The sequence below is a fragment of the Protobothrops mucrosquamatus genome, unplaced genomic scaffold (genome assembly GCF_001527695.2).
Source record: "Protobothrops mucrosquamatus isolate PMUCROS unplaced genomic scaffold, P.Mucros_1.0 scaffold601, whole genome shotgun sequence".
NCBI classification, from domain to species: Eukaryota; Metazoa; Chordata; class Lepidosauria; order Squamata; family Viperidae; genus Protobothrops; species Protobothrops mucrosquamatus.
In genome coordinates this window covers 371995-388856 of record NW_015386900.1, presented here as the reverse complement: position 1 = coordinate 388856, position 16862 = coordinate 371995, and the positions used below count along the sequence as shown (strand labels likewise).

The window sequence follows — 16862 nt, the reverse complement described above, 5'->3', positions numbered from 1 at the left end:
TAAGTCCTTTCCAGAGATAGTCCACTGTTGATGACCTTGTGCTTTCCGAGATTGAGCAGCCTTCAAATCTATAGTTCTCTTCCACTCAGAGCTCCTACTTAAACAGCAAGTAGAGGAGGTTATCCTACAATTAGATCTTGTGAACCAGTTGCATCCATTTTTGGAATAGGAACTTCTTGGTCACTCATGCTCTTCTCACTTTTCAATTAGATTGTTGCAATTTGCACTACTTGGGATTGCCCTTGAAGATCCTTTGGATACTTTGACTGATTTAGTATCTAGCAGCTTGAGGACCAATACGAGTGCCTCATTTTCCTATGTAATATCATTACAGAACTGCCAATCAGCTTTGGCCCTTAATGTCTCAGTTTGCTTCCTCTGCTTGCCGAGTGATATCTAGTCAAAGGGTGTCCCAAATATCAGGCAATGCCAACTTCAGGGATTCCATGATGAAACCTTCTTAGATGGATTCCTGCTTCTGAAATTGTCTTCCACCAAATATTCAAGCACTTCCATTTCTATTGTATTATTTGAAGCTCTTATGCCTGGGATGGAGATGGCTGAGAATTTTATTGTCCAAATGAGACACATATGGATCTTCTTGTTTTTATTTTTAGATTACTCACTTTTTATGGTGTCACGCTGTATTCTTGTTTGCAAGATGCTCAGAGGTTTTTTTTTTCCTGAATTGGAGTGACTTTAAGTGTCATTGTTTTCCATGGCAATGTCTTGTGTACATATATTCATCTTTCTTGTTTATTAAATTATTATAGGTATTACCATATAAAACAGTTAAAGAAAACATTCAATCATTAGTTTAGATGTGGCATCTCAACCACAAAATAATATGTTTATTTTCCCCCATCATTTTTGTTCTTTTATTGATAAAAACTACACAAAAGCTAACTGATCAGAATAATTAATTAAAAATAAATCGAACAATGTTACACATCCTTCTGTGATTTCCTTATTTTTCTCTTTTAAATCACGTCTTCCTTCACATTTCACCGAAACATCCTTTTTTCTTGTCACCCCATCTTAATAATTTTCAACAGGTAGGGTATGTAATGTATATCTCTATATGCAAAGTCCTCCCATTCCCTTACATTTAGAAGTTCCACGTTCAATTGTGAGCTCATATTGCATCATTAATCATCCCCCCTTTTAAAGACCCCCAAACATAACAGAAGTGTCAACAATGAATCACAATGAAGATAAGAAAAAAAATTAAACGTCACCCCCGCCTCGAAAATGTACAGCATGTGTTTTAAATGTACATGCACCCCAAGTTTTGTCAGTTATGCATCTTGGTTCTTTTACAGAATTGTCAGTGTCCGTTTGGTTCAATAAATGCCTTTGACACCATATTTGGAATTGGAATTTATAAGACAGATTTTGCATTCTAAAGAAATAAAGAAGTGAGAAAAAATTGATTTGGTATGTTCCAACCTGAAAAGGGGGAAAATGTTAAAGGAAACCTCTAAGACTAATAAACAATTATAAAGAAATAATACTTCATTGTATTTGGTAGACCCCCCCCTCCCGGTCCCCCCTATACCCCAAAGTGGCATCTGTGGTTCTCTTCCATCAGAACCGTGCAATGTAGAAAAATCAAATATACAAACACAACTTTTAATCCATCCCTTTATGTTGCTAGAGTGAAATCTAACTTCTTTTTTTTCCATATAAGAACTCAACAATCTTTTTGTTTGTTTTATATTTACACCAAGAAGTTTGTTCAACAATTTAAAACCAAAGGACATTTTGGAATTCACCAAGCTGTACTGCCAGGTCACCAGATTGAATTTCCACAGTGTTCTCTGAGACATCCACCATTTTGTTCTCTTTCTGTGGTTTTGGATTGAGAACCTTTTTTTCCACTGGAACAGTTCAAAATGTCTTCTTGCGCCTTTCACCTCTTGAATCAAAGGATCATTTTTCCCTACAGAGGGGAAAATAAGAACCCTCCCACACATTCTTCTTCATTTTCATCCAGAAGGCATTCCATCAGTTTGGTATTCTCTCAATGTAAATAGCTGGTGCAGCAGAGCGTGCGATGGTAGCGATGAAGCTGTGGTCTCGACTCAGCTCCAAGTTGGTGGCTTCAGCCTGGTCTCGGGAGATAGTATCATATCCCTTATTTACATGGAGAGGCTTATGAGCCTGGCAGTATCCAATCACTGGTTGGTCATAGCTGTAATAGGGCAAAGTCTTCATATGATGAGGGACCTGGGAAGAGACAGATTAACATAATTTTAGAAGAATGTGCATATTAAATCTTAGCACCAAAAAGACAGTGTAAGTTGTAACAAGAGAAGTGTTTCAAAGAGTGCTTTGAATTATTAAGGGAAAGTCTTTTATTTACCTTGGTAATAATTCCCTTAGCAATTGTTTTCATAGCTGTTAAAGTCAAACATTGGTTGAATTAGATATATAGCTTATGGTTTGCTCGTGTACTCCTGCATCTTGGAATGTGAATATCGGTTTTACTCTGAAGAATCATACGGATACTACAAGCACATTGCTACTCATATAAAGAACTGCTGAAGAACAGTTCTAGGAACCAACACTATTTAATCCACACAAGATAAAAATAATAACAAAATTGTGTCCCTCAGAGGTATTGGGAATATACGATTGAAATGAAATGAAAATGTTTGGCATGAAACTATTTTATTTAATTTTCATGGGTCTAGAGATTATTAAATGCTACAAACTATGCCAGATTTCTATTTAGCTATCCATCTATACATTCATTTATCTCCCATCTTTTGTCTTTATCTCCTGGATTGATGAAAAAAATGATAAGGCTTCCTGTGCACTTGGCATTTAGTTCACCATTTTTAAATTTTATTTTGCAGTTGAAACACATGGCTATAGCAGTCAATCATTTTCAGAGAGGGATAGAGAATTATCATGGAAGGAAACTCTTTTTAGTTCCAAACTCCCCTAAGTGATAATGCCTTTCACTAAAATTCCATTTGCAGATTGCAAGTAGTAGTAAACCTGAATGTCAACATTTCAAGATGGCAGCCAAAACAATATGACTGAAGCCTCATTGTTTTAAAGAAAGTAGCACAGCTTTGATTGCATTGTTGTGGCTAACATGCTGACTTTTTTTGATGTGCCCTGTGGATGTCCCTGCTCTAACTAATATTACAAACCAGTGGGTGTTGTGTTTAGTTCAGAATGTGAACCCCACCTTCCTCCCACCCTGAAATAAAACTCAATAATGTAGCAGACATTAACAAGATAAGGCACAGTATATTGTGGTTTTGTTTTTCCCCCTCCAAATTGGAGATAAAAGCTTCTGAATCATACCATTAAATCTAATTGTATTCTGAATTGCCATTGCCCCATTAAATTGCATTTCCAGTATTTTTTTTTCAACTTCTCTCCCAAACTTTTTTTTTTTAATCCCTTCAAACCGTATGTTTTTCAATGAAAACAAAGTGAAGACTTCCAAAACAGGGGAAGCTGGGTTTAAGAAAGAAAGAAAGAAAGAAAGAAAGAAAGAAAGAAAGAAAGAAAGAAAGAAAGAAAGAAAGAAAGAAAGAGGAATGCTGTCAGGGAAATGAACCTCCTGCTCCAAACAGTATCGTGAATGATTCAGACGATGTCCGTGAAAATTAGCAAAACACAAGGTGCAATTGGAAGAAGTGGCAAATTTATTTATTTTGTTTATAGCACTTATACAGCTTGCCTGCCAGCCTTCCCAGGAAGGCCAGGCAGAAAGACAACCAGATGAGCTATTTCTACTTTATTGTAAGGCTGTATTATCAGAATCTTAATAGTCTGAGAGTTGGATGGGGTGGGGGGAAGGGGGGGAGCCTTTCTGAGCCTCTTTTTCATTTGTCTCACTGTGCCCTAGGCAGCATTCCTCACATCACCCAAGATCAGTGGTGGGATTCAAATAGGTGAACAACCGGTTCTCTGTGTGGATGCCACTTCCGGAAGTCCAAAATTAGCTACCGGTTCTGCTGAAGTGGTGCGAACCGGCTAAATCCCACCACTGCCCAAGATAATTCCAACACACCATTATACTACTCAACTCCCACAAGTGACTGTGAGCTAGGTTTACAGGATGTGCTGCCCTGCTTCCCCCCCCCAACATGCACATATGACAAGAGTTCTACAGGTGTTTATTTGAACCCCCCCAAACAGGTCCCCTTATTTCACAGGTCTGGATTCCAAGCTCAGTACAGCAAGAGTCTCTGGATAATCAAGTCCAATGGACACACACAAAGTCCAGGAAAGCAGTCCAGGAATCAAACAGGCCAGGATACATGGCACAAGCACAAAAGGCACAGAACTGGGCATGTTGCTCTAGCAACACTCAAGTCCTCAAGGTGGGGTTAAGTAGGCAATTCATGAGAGGCCAGGTTCTATGACTGAGAAGGAGGTTAAATATATGTTATTTAAAAACAATTGTTAACACATAGAATGAGAAATTATAACTGTCATTGTTGGCGAGAATTTCTATGATTAAGATGAATGTTTTACCTAGAATGTTATTTTTGTTTCAGACAATACCTGTTTTGACAAGTGATGCACCATTTAAACAATGGCAGAAGGATATATCTAAATTTATGTGGCACGGGAAAGGCACAAGTTAAATATAAAATATGACACGATATAAAGTGAAGGATTGGATCTACTTGATTTGTAAGAGCAAGATTTTTTAAGAAAGAAATCTAGCAGTTTGCTACAAAATACTTAGAGATGCTTCCTCAATTAAAGGAGCAAATAAAATGATTATATAAGTAAATATTAATGGCTTATAACCCCCTTTTCTTCTAGAAGCATGGTATGATATATTTTTCTACCTTTTTATTTTAATTTATCCTCTGACCATTAGGAATCTTGGGTTTCTCCACCAAATGGGTGTCACGTTTCTTTATGAGAGCAATTCTTCATAGGTGGTCATTGTTCTGTTTTCCCAGACAGATATTAAATCTAATTTCAGGTGAAGCTCTTAACCTTACAGACTATTACTTAGAGAAGTAACAATCAATAAGTCCATTAGTGTGGACTGAAGAGATATAATTACTGTAGCCTTCAGGGAACTTGTTAAGTGCAGTAGTTGTATCAAGAATGATGCTCTTGAAGGATGCTTTTAATCATAAAGATATTATCATCACTACTCTATATATTTTTATTCATTGGAAAGAAACAAGTCATGTTTGGTAGCAAACTGATCATTCACTGAAACATTAATTTTTAGGGTTTATGGATTAAACCTTGGACGGGAGGACTTCAGTATTCCTAAACATAAAAACTTCTTCAATGAGAATTTTAAATTCTTTATTGGTGCTAATCACCCTTTTCTGTCCAACATGTGGTAGCTCAAGTAGAATCATAGGAGCCAAAATAATATTGTGGACTTGTAGATGGTTGGTATCCTATGGAGATACTCTTAGGGCAAACAGTTCTAGCTAACAGTAGGGCACTTGTGCAATGTGCAATCTAGTGCACAACACTGGATGTGTAGAACATGCCTTACTTTTCTGCTTTCAGTGTGCTTGCACAGAATAGGACTGTACTGCTTCTTCGTAGAGAAGTGTATCAGGAACAGTCAGTGGCTTGCCGTGATCAATTTTCATCATTCTTTGCAAACAGCTAATTGCATTTGACTTGATTTGGACTGCAGTATAGGGGCAGGACATAGAAAAGTGACCTTCAAAATAACTTGTCCTGTTCTTACAGATTCTTTTTAGGTTCTGAATCTTGAAGAGATGGATGACACATATGGAAAGGCAACGGTCATAATTTCTTTGTTATATCCTTGATACTCAGGACCTGGATACAGGAGATGACAATTGCTTTTTTGAGTGAGGAATATGCACCCCTTTGCTTAAAGAAGGCAGTTATATGACTTTTATTGAAAACATTTTCTGTCTAGCAGAATCCAGAAGATCATTAGAAGTTAACCTCTAACCTTCCATTCTTCAATAAGGTGATTGAGAAGATGGTGGCCTTCCAGCGTGATGACTGATCTATGCCAGAAGCTAAATGGGAGACCACAAATTGGCTCTTGAAGCACTGTTTTGCAGTGGTTCTGATCCATCAGTCAGGATGTACCCCAGAAGGTGCTTGAGGGATTAGTATTTATAACCTAGATGATATCACTCAGGGTTCCACCTGCCTTAATGCAATTTAACATCTACATGAAACATCTATGGTCATTTGAAGCTTGGAATGGGATCTCATCAGCATACCAGCTCTAGTGCTTATCATCAGATCCCAAGAAGTCTTGAATATTGCTTAAATGTGAATTATGAAGGAAAATGAGAAAGAACATTAAATTAAATCAAGATAAGATGGATATGCTGTTAATAAGGAGAATGCTGAACTAAGAGTAAAGCCTATTTGGATGACGACCATCCAAATAGGCTTTACTCTTAGTTCAGCTTTCACATGACAATGGTATTAGATCTTTCTAATTCTAGTCCAACCTTTTAACTAAAGTAATGTTTCCTGTTGTTTTGGAACTGGTACTTGTTTATCCCTATTTACATGCATGTTGTGAAAATATCAGAGTTTTGGTGAGGTGGGACAGAGGGAGAATAATAATAATAATAATAATAATAATAATAGTAAAGTTGGAAGGTACCTTGAAGGTCATCTAGTCCAACCCCCTGCTCAGGCAGGAAACCCTATACCATTTCGGACAAATGGCTGTCCAGTCTCTTCTTAAAGAACACTTGGATTGCTTACAAAAGAAGTCAAATTGCATATTTCAGGGAAGGATGCCAAAGCTGAGAATCCTATCCTATATTTAAGTTTTCCTTTCTTAGTGAAAGGTTATTGTCTTTGTGTGTGTATGCATGTGTATGGGTTTTCATTTGATCTGGCATTCTGTTTGCCTATAGCAAAAATAAATCTCTGTTGAATAAGTGAGATGACATGTTATTTATCACCAAACTGTATTCTTATTCATATTATCTGCATTTAGCTTCTTCTAAACAAATTATATACCCACCACTTGTATCACATCTAATAATATCCAGTTAAATATATGGTTCATTTATTTAATGTGTGGAACGAATGTAAGACAATTTGAAAATATTTTCTCATGTCACTGGTAGAGAACAGCAAAAAAAGAATTCACACACTTATCCAAACATACAGAGCTAGCATTTCAACAGACTATAATACTGTAGAAGCTAAGTCTTCTTTTTAAATTCCCGTTTAATGTCAAATTTGAGGATGAAATGTTGTAAATCATCGAAAATACTGCAGTCACATGCATATTTACAAAGGAGTAGGTCCCGTTGATCTGAGCAACCTACTTCTGTAGAGCTTGCTACTAAATGGTAGAAACATTACAATTTTGATACTGTATGTTACAATAGGGAATCATTCAAATGGGGGAAAAGGTAAATTTATTTGGTGAAGTTGGCATCCTATTCTGTGACAACCTGGTCTGTGCACTATAAACATGTGGCATCAGCACTACTAAATGTTCAAGAACAAAAGCACTAGAAAATAAGTAAAATAATTCTTTGTTGTTAAAGATCACATTTTTCTTAAATCTTCTAAAAAGCTGTGACATATACACATTTTTGTAGGAAAAAAATGGATTATTTCAAAAGTTTGTAATGTTCTTCAAAAAGTTGAATGGCTGTTCCTATAGATCAGGGGTGTCAAACTGCCGGCCCTTGGGCCAGATGCATCATAGCAAAACCGCACCCACCCCATTGCTGGCAATGGCAAAAAAGTCATGGTACGTCGCGACACGTCACGTGACGTTGCGAGTTTGACATTTTTCTTCTTCTCTACCTATGCACTATTTTTCTAAAAGAGAGAGCGAGAAAAAAGAAAAAGAAAAAAAAGAACTGCCTGTTTTTTTTAGACATTATACAAAGATGGGATTGATTAACGATAAAGACTTCTTGTCTTTTACAGGTAATGGAGTGATCTTAACTTCTATCTCATGTTCCACAAAGATCATTATCACAATAGGGCACCTGTTTGTCAGAAAGATGGTTGCGTGCTGTGTCAAAGTCTACCTTGCACTTTCTCAACTCCCTTTGCTTAAAAAAAACCCAAAAACCCTTCAGGTTTACACTGAATGTTGTGAGTACTTGGAGATTTCCTTTGAATTTCTCTTGATCATGATCAGTGGTGGGATTCAGCCAGTTTGCACCAGTTCGGTAGAATCGGTAGCTAAATTTTGTTGAGTTCGGAGAACCGGCTGAACCCATGCTGCTTTTGAAAGTCCGTTCTAGGCCTCGGAGGCCTGGAGGAGGTCTCCCAGGCCTAGAATGGCCCACCAGAAGTGTGTGGATATCACTTCCGGAAGTCCATCCTAGGCCTGGTGGAGGCCTCCCAGGCCTAGAATGGCCTGCCGGAAGTGTACAGATGTCACTTCTGGAAGTCCATTCTAGGCCTCGGAGGCCCAGGCCTGCATCCACACAGAGAACCGGATGTTCAGGTATTTGAATCCCACCACTGATCATGATTCTGAGATGACTTTATACTGCAGATGGATTGCTTTTACTGTTCCATGTCTTTCCATCATACTGATGTTTTGCTAACTATCCATATTTTCTGAAAAAGCATCATGGGAGGAGCCATCTTCTGATAACAGAACTGAAACATATTAATCTGGGGATGTTGTAGATTGCTGAAAATATGCCAAAAATGGAAAGGCAGGATATTCAAATATTCCTAGGGGCCGTCACCTAATTAAAGAATTGAAAGAACGCCACATCTCATCCATGAAAATTTCATCAATATTCTCTTTCCTTTGAAAAATATTTGGAAAGGCAGGTCTCTTTCATCAAACTGAATGTGAACTGACAAAAAAAAATGCAGGTGAATTTCTCTGCATGGAATTAAAAAAGAGCAGCCCCCAAGGCTTCCTTACAAACAAAGTTCATTTCTTAATCAAACATCTCTTTGAAATGTTTGAACAGAAGAACTATCAACATTTGAAAATCTGAAAACGTCCTTCCTACCAGCAGCTATAAAGAAAGACCAGAACAGTTACAAGCAAATTCTTCCCTAACAGGAAATGTTTCACCCCAAAGGAGGACAAAAGTGGTAACTGATTATGATGATGACAAGAAGAACAACCTAGATCAGAGGTCTTCAAACTTGGCCCTTTTATGATTTGTGGACTTCAACTCCTAGAATTCCTCAGCCAGCGTGCCTGGCTGAGGAATTCTGGGAGTTGAAGTCCACAAGTCATAAAAGGGCCAAGTTTGAAGACCCCTGGCCTAGATAATACGTACAAAGAACAGCTAATCATCAGCAGCAGAAGAAAGAGGAGACAGTTACATGCGGCAGGTTGGACAGCTCCTCAAATGCAGCTTCTGATTTCAGTTGTGGTATAAAGTTCTTTTGATGTTTCTTTCCAAATGTTGTCACAATGAGAAAAAAAAACTCTTTACTCACAAGGGTTGATTAAAAATGCAATAAAAATAAGGTGGGCAAAATGTTGGTATTTATTTATTTATATCCTACCTTTTATATCCAGAGCCCTGGTGGTGCAGTGATTAGAATGCAGTACTGCAGAATGCTACTTCTGCTGACTGCCGGCTGACAGCAGTTTGGTATCTTGTGTCTCACTGGCTCAAGGTTGACTCAGCCTTCCATCCTTCCGAAGTCGGTAAAACGAGGACCCAGATTGTTCGAGGGGGCACTATGCTGACTCTGTAAACCCCTTAGAGAGGGCTGTAAAGCACTGTGAAGTAGTATATAAGTCTAAGTGCAGTTGCTAAGTGCTTTTGCTACAAATAACTCAAGGCAATTAACATATCACACACACTTTCCTCTTCCTGTTTTCCTCACCACAATCCTGTGAGGTGAGGTGGGTTGAAAGAGAGTGACTGGCCCAAGGTCATCCAGCTGGATTTCATGGCCAAGGTGGGACTTGAACTCATGGTCTTTTGCTTTCTAGCCTGGTGTCTTAACCACTAGATCAAACTGGCTCTCACTGCCTACATCAGGGGTCTTCAAACTCGGCCCTTTTATGACCTGTGGACTTCAATTCTCAGAATTCCTCAGCCAGGCATGCTGGCTGAGGAATTCTGGGAGTTGAAGTCCACAAGTCATAAAAGGGCCAAGTTTGAAGACCCCTGGCCTACATCCTTAAATATATTGTATATTCTCCAAACCTTGCTCCTCTGCCCACTTTCAAACCCTGAAGAGAACAGATCTTGGAATTAGGTTAGATTAATATCTATATCATGGCATCATTTGCTCCACCAGTTTTTGTGTTGAAAAAGTTATATATATATAATATTATATATTATATATGTATATAATTTCCATCTTCCTTTTCTTTCAGCCTTTTCCTCTATGCAGAACCCACTGTTGAATAGGAACCAGTAGGCTGGTTGAACATAAAAAGATAGTCAGCACAGAGAAGTGCTTCTCTTAACTGAAATACTTTAGTGTGTCACTGTTCAGAAAGACTTATAGAAGTAACAACATCCAGCTAGCGCCTTGTAGTTTTAAAAAAGGAAAAGAACAAAAATATGCATGATTGGGCAAAAGCATTCAAAAATTTATCCTGCTGAAGAGACTCTCTTTTTATCCTGGGTGGATATTGGTCTCATTAGCTCTTGAGAGAATTAAACTCTCATGCTGAGACAGTAACTCAACTGTTTCGGCTAGTCAAACAATGACTCATAGACAAAGAAGAGAAGTTGCATTCCTTCAAAAACAAAATGTGTGTGTGTGTCTCATCTAATTTCACAAGTAGGAGCACCTCCTCACTCCTCACTAGTGCAGATAAGGCAGAGTTTCTTAATATAAGCTGTGTATACTTCAGCTCTCAGAATTCCTCAGCCAGTTTTAGCAGCTATAGATGAATGAAGTATTAAGGTATCATTTAAAGTGTCATGAACAGTAAACCAATTTCACAAACATTAGTAAATTCTTAACATGAAAAATGATGCATTGGTTTACAAGAATAAGTCACAACATCTAAAAAATTGTTGACAGTGTCTATAATTCCTTGTTTTGCTTTTATAATCCCTCTAAACAGCTTTTAAACAGTTCTATTAAATGGTTTATGTAAAAATTAAAAGGAGGGACTCAACCAATATTAGAAAATAAATGATACATTTTTCTCTTGCCTTAATCATATTCCATAGGTGTTTTGTCTATCAGAGATCAGGCAAGCAGAAAATTAATGAAGTTTCCCCAGACTTTCAGGCAAAGAATATTTTTAAACCATTATATTTATTTATTTTTATTTTTCTTGTTAATAATCTCTATAAAACAAATAGTTTTTTATTCCATTGGGCATGTCTCTCCTGTCCTATTTATCAAGAAAGGCATGCACAAGCTCCAGGAGGAAATTAAAGTAAAACATAGCAAGAGAGCTATTTGCAAATTAATTCAGCATTTCAACAAAATCTCCTTTGAATTAAGCTTAACTCCTGGTAACTTCCTGTCAAGAATTTAGAGGCATTTACAGTGTGGGTGTTTGTATATACATATGTGTCAAAAAAGTCATGGTATAGGCTGTGACTGTGCAGTCAAAACCCTATTCCCTATTAACATGCAACACACATAAAATAGGGGTGGGACTTCAATAATATATTCATTGCAGCCATCTTGACTTTTCTATTTTACATATCTAGGAACATAGAACTGGTTTTTAATTATTTTTGGTCTGTTTGTTATATCAGAGAAAGAAGGAAAATTATGAAGCAATTTCCCATTAATAAAAACCAAGAGATTAAGATTAAGAAACCACTGTTCTTCTCCCAGGAAAACTTATTTATTTTTCACATTAAGGTGACATAATAATAATAAAAGTTTTAATTATGTAATATTCTGCTCTGAGATATGAAATGTTATTTAATTAATAAGGCATCAGATGGTTTATTATGTCCATGTTACTCTTACTAGCCTGTCATTGTTAAATCCACTTTCAAATCAGTCTCAATCTTGTTCCTCTTCCAGAACATCTTTTAAACACAGTCTATCTATAGAAGCAGATATTCCTAAAATTAACTTCAGGATTCATTGTTAAAACTATCCCTTGATATGTTAAAGCTCCAAATGGTAGCTTCATGCAGTTCTACTTTCTATCAATCCATTTTATCTTTGCTCATGATCATTCATTCATTCATTCATTCATTCATTCATTCATCTGTTCATTCATTCATCTGTTCATTCATTCCTCCATTTGTTTATTATTTTCCTAGGCAGAAAGGCACACTTCAAAACAAAATTCTGGACTACAGCTTCTAATCTTTTTTCACTTTCTAATATGGCCTTTCAGAACCACATGGGACCAAGAAACATTTTTGAAAATCAAGTTCACGCCCAAAGCTGAGACTGAATTTGCAGCGTGCCAACAGAGGTATTCATCAATATAAAGCTTCCAGGATCACCATGTTGCCTTAACCTTGCTTAGCATTAATAGTCCTAAAGCAAAATAGTCCTAAAGGAGAAGAATATAGCTGGACAGACCATCTTTGAGGAGCTACAGAAAGAGCCGAGCCCATATAGCAGGAGGAAAGTTAAAATAAATAAATAAATGTAAGTGAGAACATGCAAAGTGCTCTTCAAATATCTATGCTGACAGCACAGAAATTGAAACCCAGTTGTACGTCACCTGGAATTAACAGGCTGACATCCTAAGCAACTTTCTAATAAATAGGAATGTTCTTTTAATGGCATCCATTGATTTTTGGTCTCACAATTCCATCTGGCTCTAGTTCTGTGGCGTTTCTTTTTACATCTCTAAATGTATGGTTAACATGGATTTTAAAAAACGTATCTAAACGCATATTTCAAAGCTCGTCAAGGACTGGAAATAGCCCATTTTTATTCCTTCTTTCTGTCAATATGGTGCTACCCATATGTTAAGAAAGGAAATTGCCATTAATTTTAAGTTTTAATTCGGACGATATATGCAAGTGAATGAAATAGGAAAGTTGCTGGTTGGATAAGAAACAAGCAAAAATTCACTAAGAAAAGTAAGATTGCACTTCGAAGGAATTATAAATATGATCAAGCTTCAGTTACCGTAATGAAGGAATGCCACAGCATTCTATGCAAGGAAAATAGCGTGATGTGTTGCTTTTTTCAGAGCTAAATTTACTCTCTTCCAATCTATGGCCTTATTTATTTATCTTGTACATGCCTTGTCTAGTCCCTTGTGCAAACCAATTTCCTCAAACTTTGAGGCTGCAAAAAAACAACAACTCCACAAACATTTTTGGCAAGTGGAGGAGAAGGAAGCTAGGTTGAAAGGTATTAGAAGGACATGATATTTTGTCCCTCTGAAAACTGCCTAGTGATGAAGCAGAATATGACTATGCTGCATTTTGGAAAATGAGGTGGGGAGGGGGGGAGAGAGAATTAACAAGAAGACAAATACACTTTAATCTCATCTTTGATCCGACTGGCTGCAACGATTCTAAATGCAAAACAATTTCCTGGTACTGCTGTTAGCCTTTGCTTGTGATGAATTCCAAGTATAAGTTAAAAAAAAAGGAGAAGAAATTCTACAGGGAAAGCTAACCTGCCTTGTTGCATGTGAAAAGCACAAAGAACTCTTGTGGGAAAAATATCTGTAGCTCATGTCAATAAGAGACAGCATGCTTGACCGAATCCTAAACCAGTCAGCCATGATCTGAGCAGTCTCAGGCTAGTCTAATATTCCACAAACGTGTGGAGAAGAAGGAAAAAAAAGAAGCTCTGAGTACCAAACAAAAATTAATTCCTTCCTTCCTTCCTTCCTTCCTCCCTCCCTCCCTCCCTCCCTCCCTTTCCATCCATCTCTCCATCCATCCACATTAAATGTAGGATTCTTGTATGACCCAAAAGGCAATTCTTGCCTTTCTTTGGGTTTCATTTACATTTACATCACCTCTAGTACTCACTTCAACATCAAACCCAAAGAAATGTGCGAGATCAGAAGATGTAAAAATAGCATTTTGTGTTGCTTTTTCATAGCTATACATACTCTCATAGTACGGCTCATAGAATGGCAAAGAATTGGACACAACTGAATGGATATCATCATCATCACCATCATCATCACCATCACCATCCCCTCATTATTTACTTACTTAAGAGATACTACCCAACTATGCTTGGAGTTTAATGAAACATTAAAATACTCCCACAACTGAGGTTTATTTTACATTTTGAGCTACATCAATTCCTGCTGAGAGTGGCAATTTGTCCATGTAAATTCTGATCCTGAAATAAGTATCTCATATACTTATCTTTTCATTAAAACTTTCACACACATTGCACATATAAGTATCATATATGGTAGAGGTCTCGAGATGAGCAGAGGGGATGTGTGGGATTGTTGTTGATGGCCAGCAGGTATTTGGAGAAATTGATGTCTATAGTTAATCTGGGCTATAGATTTTGCACCCATGTGATAAACAATGATTCATATGTGCTGTAGAAATCCATCATGTAGCTATATGATTGACTGGATATGTTTTGGAAGCCCAGCTAATTGTGGTTTATACATCAGATCAAGCTTAATCATGCCTTGGTTTAGCATAATATCCGAACCAGACACTGCATCTCTCTTTATAATTTCTGAGAACTTTACAGGAATTCATTCATTCGTTCGTTCGTTCGTTCGTTCATTCATTCAATATAGCTGTCCATCTCACAAACATGAATCCTGCCCTATCATCATGCATTCTGCTGCTTGCTTTCATTCAGAGGTCAAGTCTTCCTTTGAATGAGCATCTTCATCAACCTATTCTTATTTTCTGTGATATGCACGTCGGAGTTGGAGTTGGCTACACTGTGCCTCATCTCCATATAAATAAGAATTCTGTGCATTGGCCATCTGTATGATGGGTGAGAAGCATAAACCTGCTTTAATGATAATTTCACTGAACATTCATTGCACTGGATGCCTATAATTTCCTTTTCCAATAATTTAGTTTAAGTGCGAGAGAGAGAGAGAGAGAGAGAGAGAGAGAGAGAGAGATTTTGTTGTATGCACAATAAACTAGTGAACAGTATCAGTCTGAATTATTTGTGCTTTTCAAAATCAGCAAAAATGTTCATAAAACCATCCTCATACAGAGTTTTGCTTGATTTCAATATTAAGATGCATGATAATCCTGTGAAACAATTTAACCACTAATTGGAATGACCTAGTTTATATAATGTACAAGAATATGCAGAAATAACCTGTGGCCCCCCTGCACTGCACTTTGTANCCATGATCTGAGCAGTCTCAGGCTAGTCTAATATTCCACAAACGTGTGGAGAAGAAGGAAAAAAAAGAAGCTCTGAGTACCAAACAAAAATTAATTCCTTCCTTCCTTCCTTCCTTCCTCCCTCCCTCCCTCCCTCCCTCCCTTTCCATCCATCTCTCCATCCATCCACATTAAATGTAGGATTCTTGTATGACCCAAAGGGCAATTCTTGCCTTTCTTTGGGTTTCATTTACATTTACATCACCTCTAGTACTCACTTCACCATCAAAGCTGGCATCAGCCAGAGCATAGAATAACCCAAAGAAATGTGCGAGATCAGAGGATGTGAAAATGGCATTTTGTGTTGCTTTTTCATAGCTATACATACTCTCATCGTACGGGTCATAGAATGGCCAAGAATTGGACACAACTGAATGGATATCATCATCATCCCCATCCCCATCCCCTCATTATTTACTTACCGTACTTAAGAGATTCTACCCAACTATGCTTGGAGTTTAATGAAACATTAAAATACTCCCACAACTGAGGTTTATTTTACATTTTGAGCTACATCAATTCCTGCTGAGGGTGGCAATTTGTCCATGTAAATTCTGATCCTGAAATAAGTATCTCATATACTTATCTTTCCATTTAAACTTCCACACACATTGCACATATAAGTATCATATATGGTAGAGGTCTCGAGATGGGCAGAGGGGATGTGTGGGATTGTTGTTGATGGCCAGCAGGTATTTGGAGAAATTGATGTCTATAGTTAATCTGGGCTATAGATTTTGCACCTATGTGATAAACAATGATTCATATGTGCTGTAGAAATCCATCATGTAGCTATATGATTGACTGGATATGTTTTGGAAGCCCAGTTAATTGTGGTTTATACATCAGATCAAGCTTAATCATGCCATGGTTTAGCATAATATCCGAACCAGACACTGCATCTCTCTTTATAATTTCTGAGAACTTTACAGGAATTCATTCATTCGTTCGTTCGTTCGTTCGTTCGTTCATTCGTTCGTTCGTTCGTTCGTTCATTTATTCATTCATTCATTCATTCATTCATTCATTCATTCATTCATTCATTCAATATAGCTGTCCATCTCACAAACATGAATCCTGCCCTATCATCATGCATTCTGCTGCTTGCTTTCATTCAGAGGTCAAGTCTTCCTTTGAATGAGCATCTTCATCAACCTATTCTTATTTTCTGTGATATGCACGTCGGAGTTGGAGTTGGCTACACTGTGCCTCATCTCCATATAAATAAGAATTCTGTGCATTGGCCATCTGTATGATGGGTGAGAAGCATAAACCTGCTTTAATGATAATTTCACTGAACATTCATTGCACTGGATGCCTATAATTTCCTTTTCCAATAATTTAGTTTAAGTGCGCGCGCGCGCGCGCGCGCGCGAGAGAGAGAGAGAGAGAGAGAGAGAGAGAGAGAGAGAGAGAGAGAGATTTTGTTGTATGCACAATAAACTAGTGAACAGTCTGAATTATTTGTGCTTTTCAAAATCAGCAAAAATGTTCATAAAACCATCCTCATACAGAGTTTTGCTTGATTTCAATATTAAGATGCATGATAATCCTGTGAAACAATTTAACCACTAATTGGAATGACCTAGTTTATATAATGTACAAGAATATGCAGAAATAACCTGTGGCCCCCCTGCACTGCACTTTGTA

The 16862-nt window shown here is 37.4% G+C and overlaps 1 protein-coding gene across 1 annotated transcript in view; it reads right to left on the bottom strand.

The window, feature by feature from the left end:
* Positions 1-2007: 2007 nt before the first annotated feature.
* LRRTM4 (leucine rich repeat transmembrane neuronal 4) overlaps positions 2008-16862 on the bottom strand; it is a 298174-nt gene continuing 283319 nt past the window's right edge. Inside the window, exon 2 of the mRNA XM_015817529.1 lies at positions 2008-2229. Coding sequence (XP_015673015.1) covers positions 2008-2229 — 222 coding nt within the window. The remainder of the gene's footprint in view (positions 2230-16862) is intronic.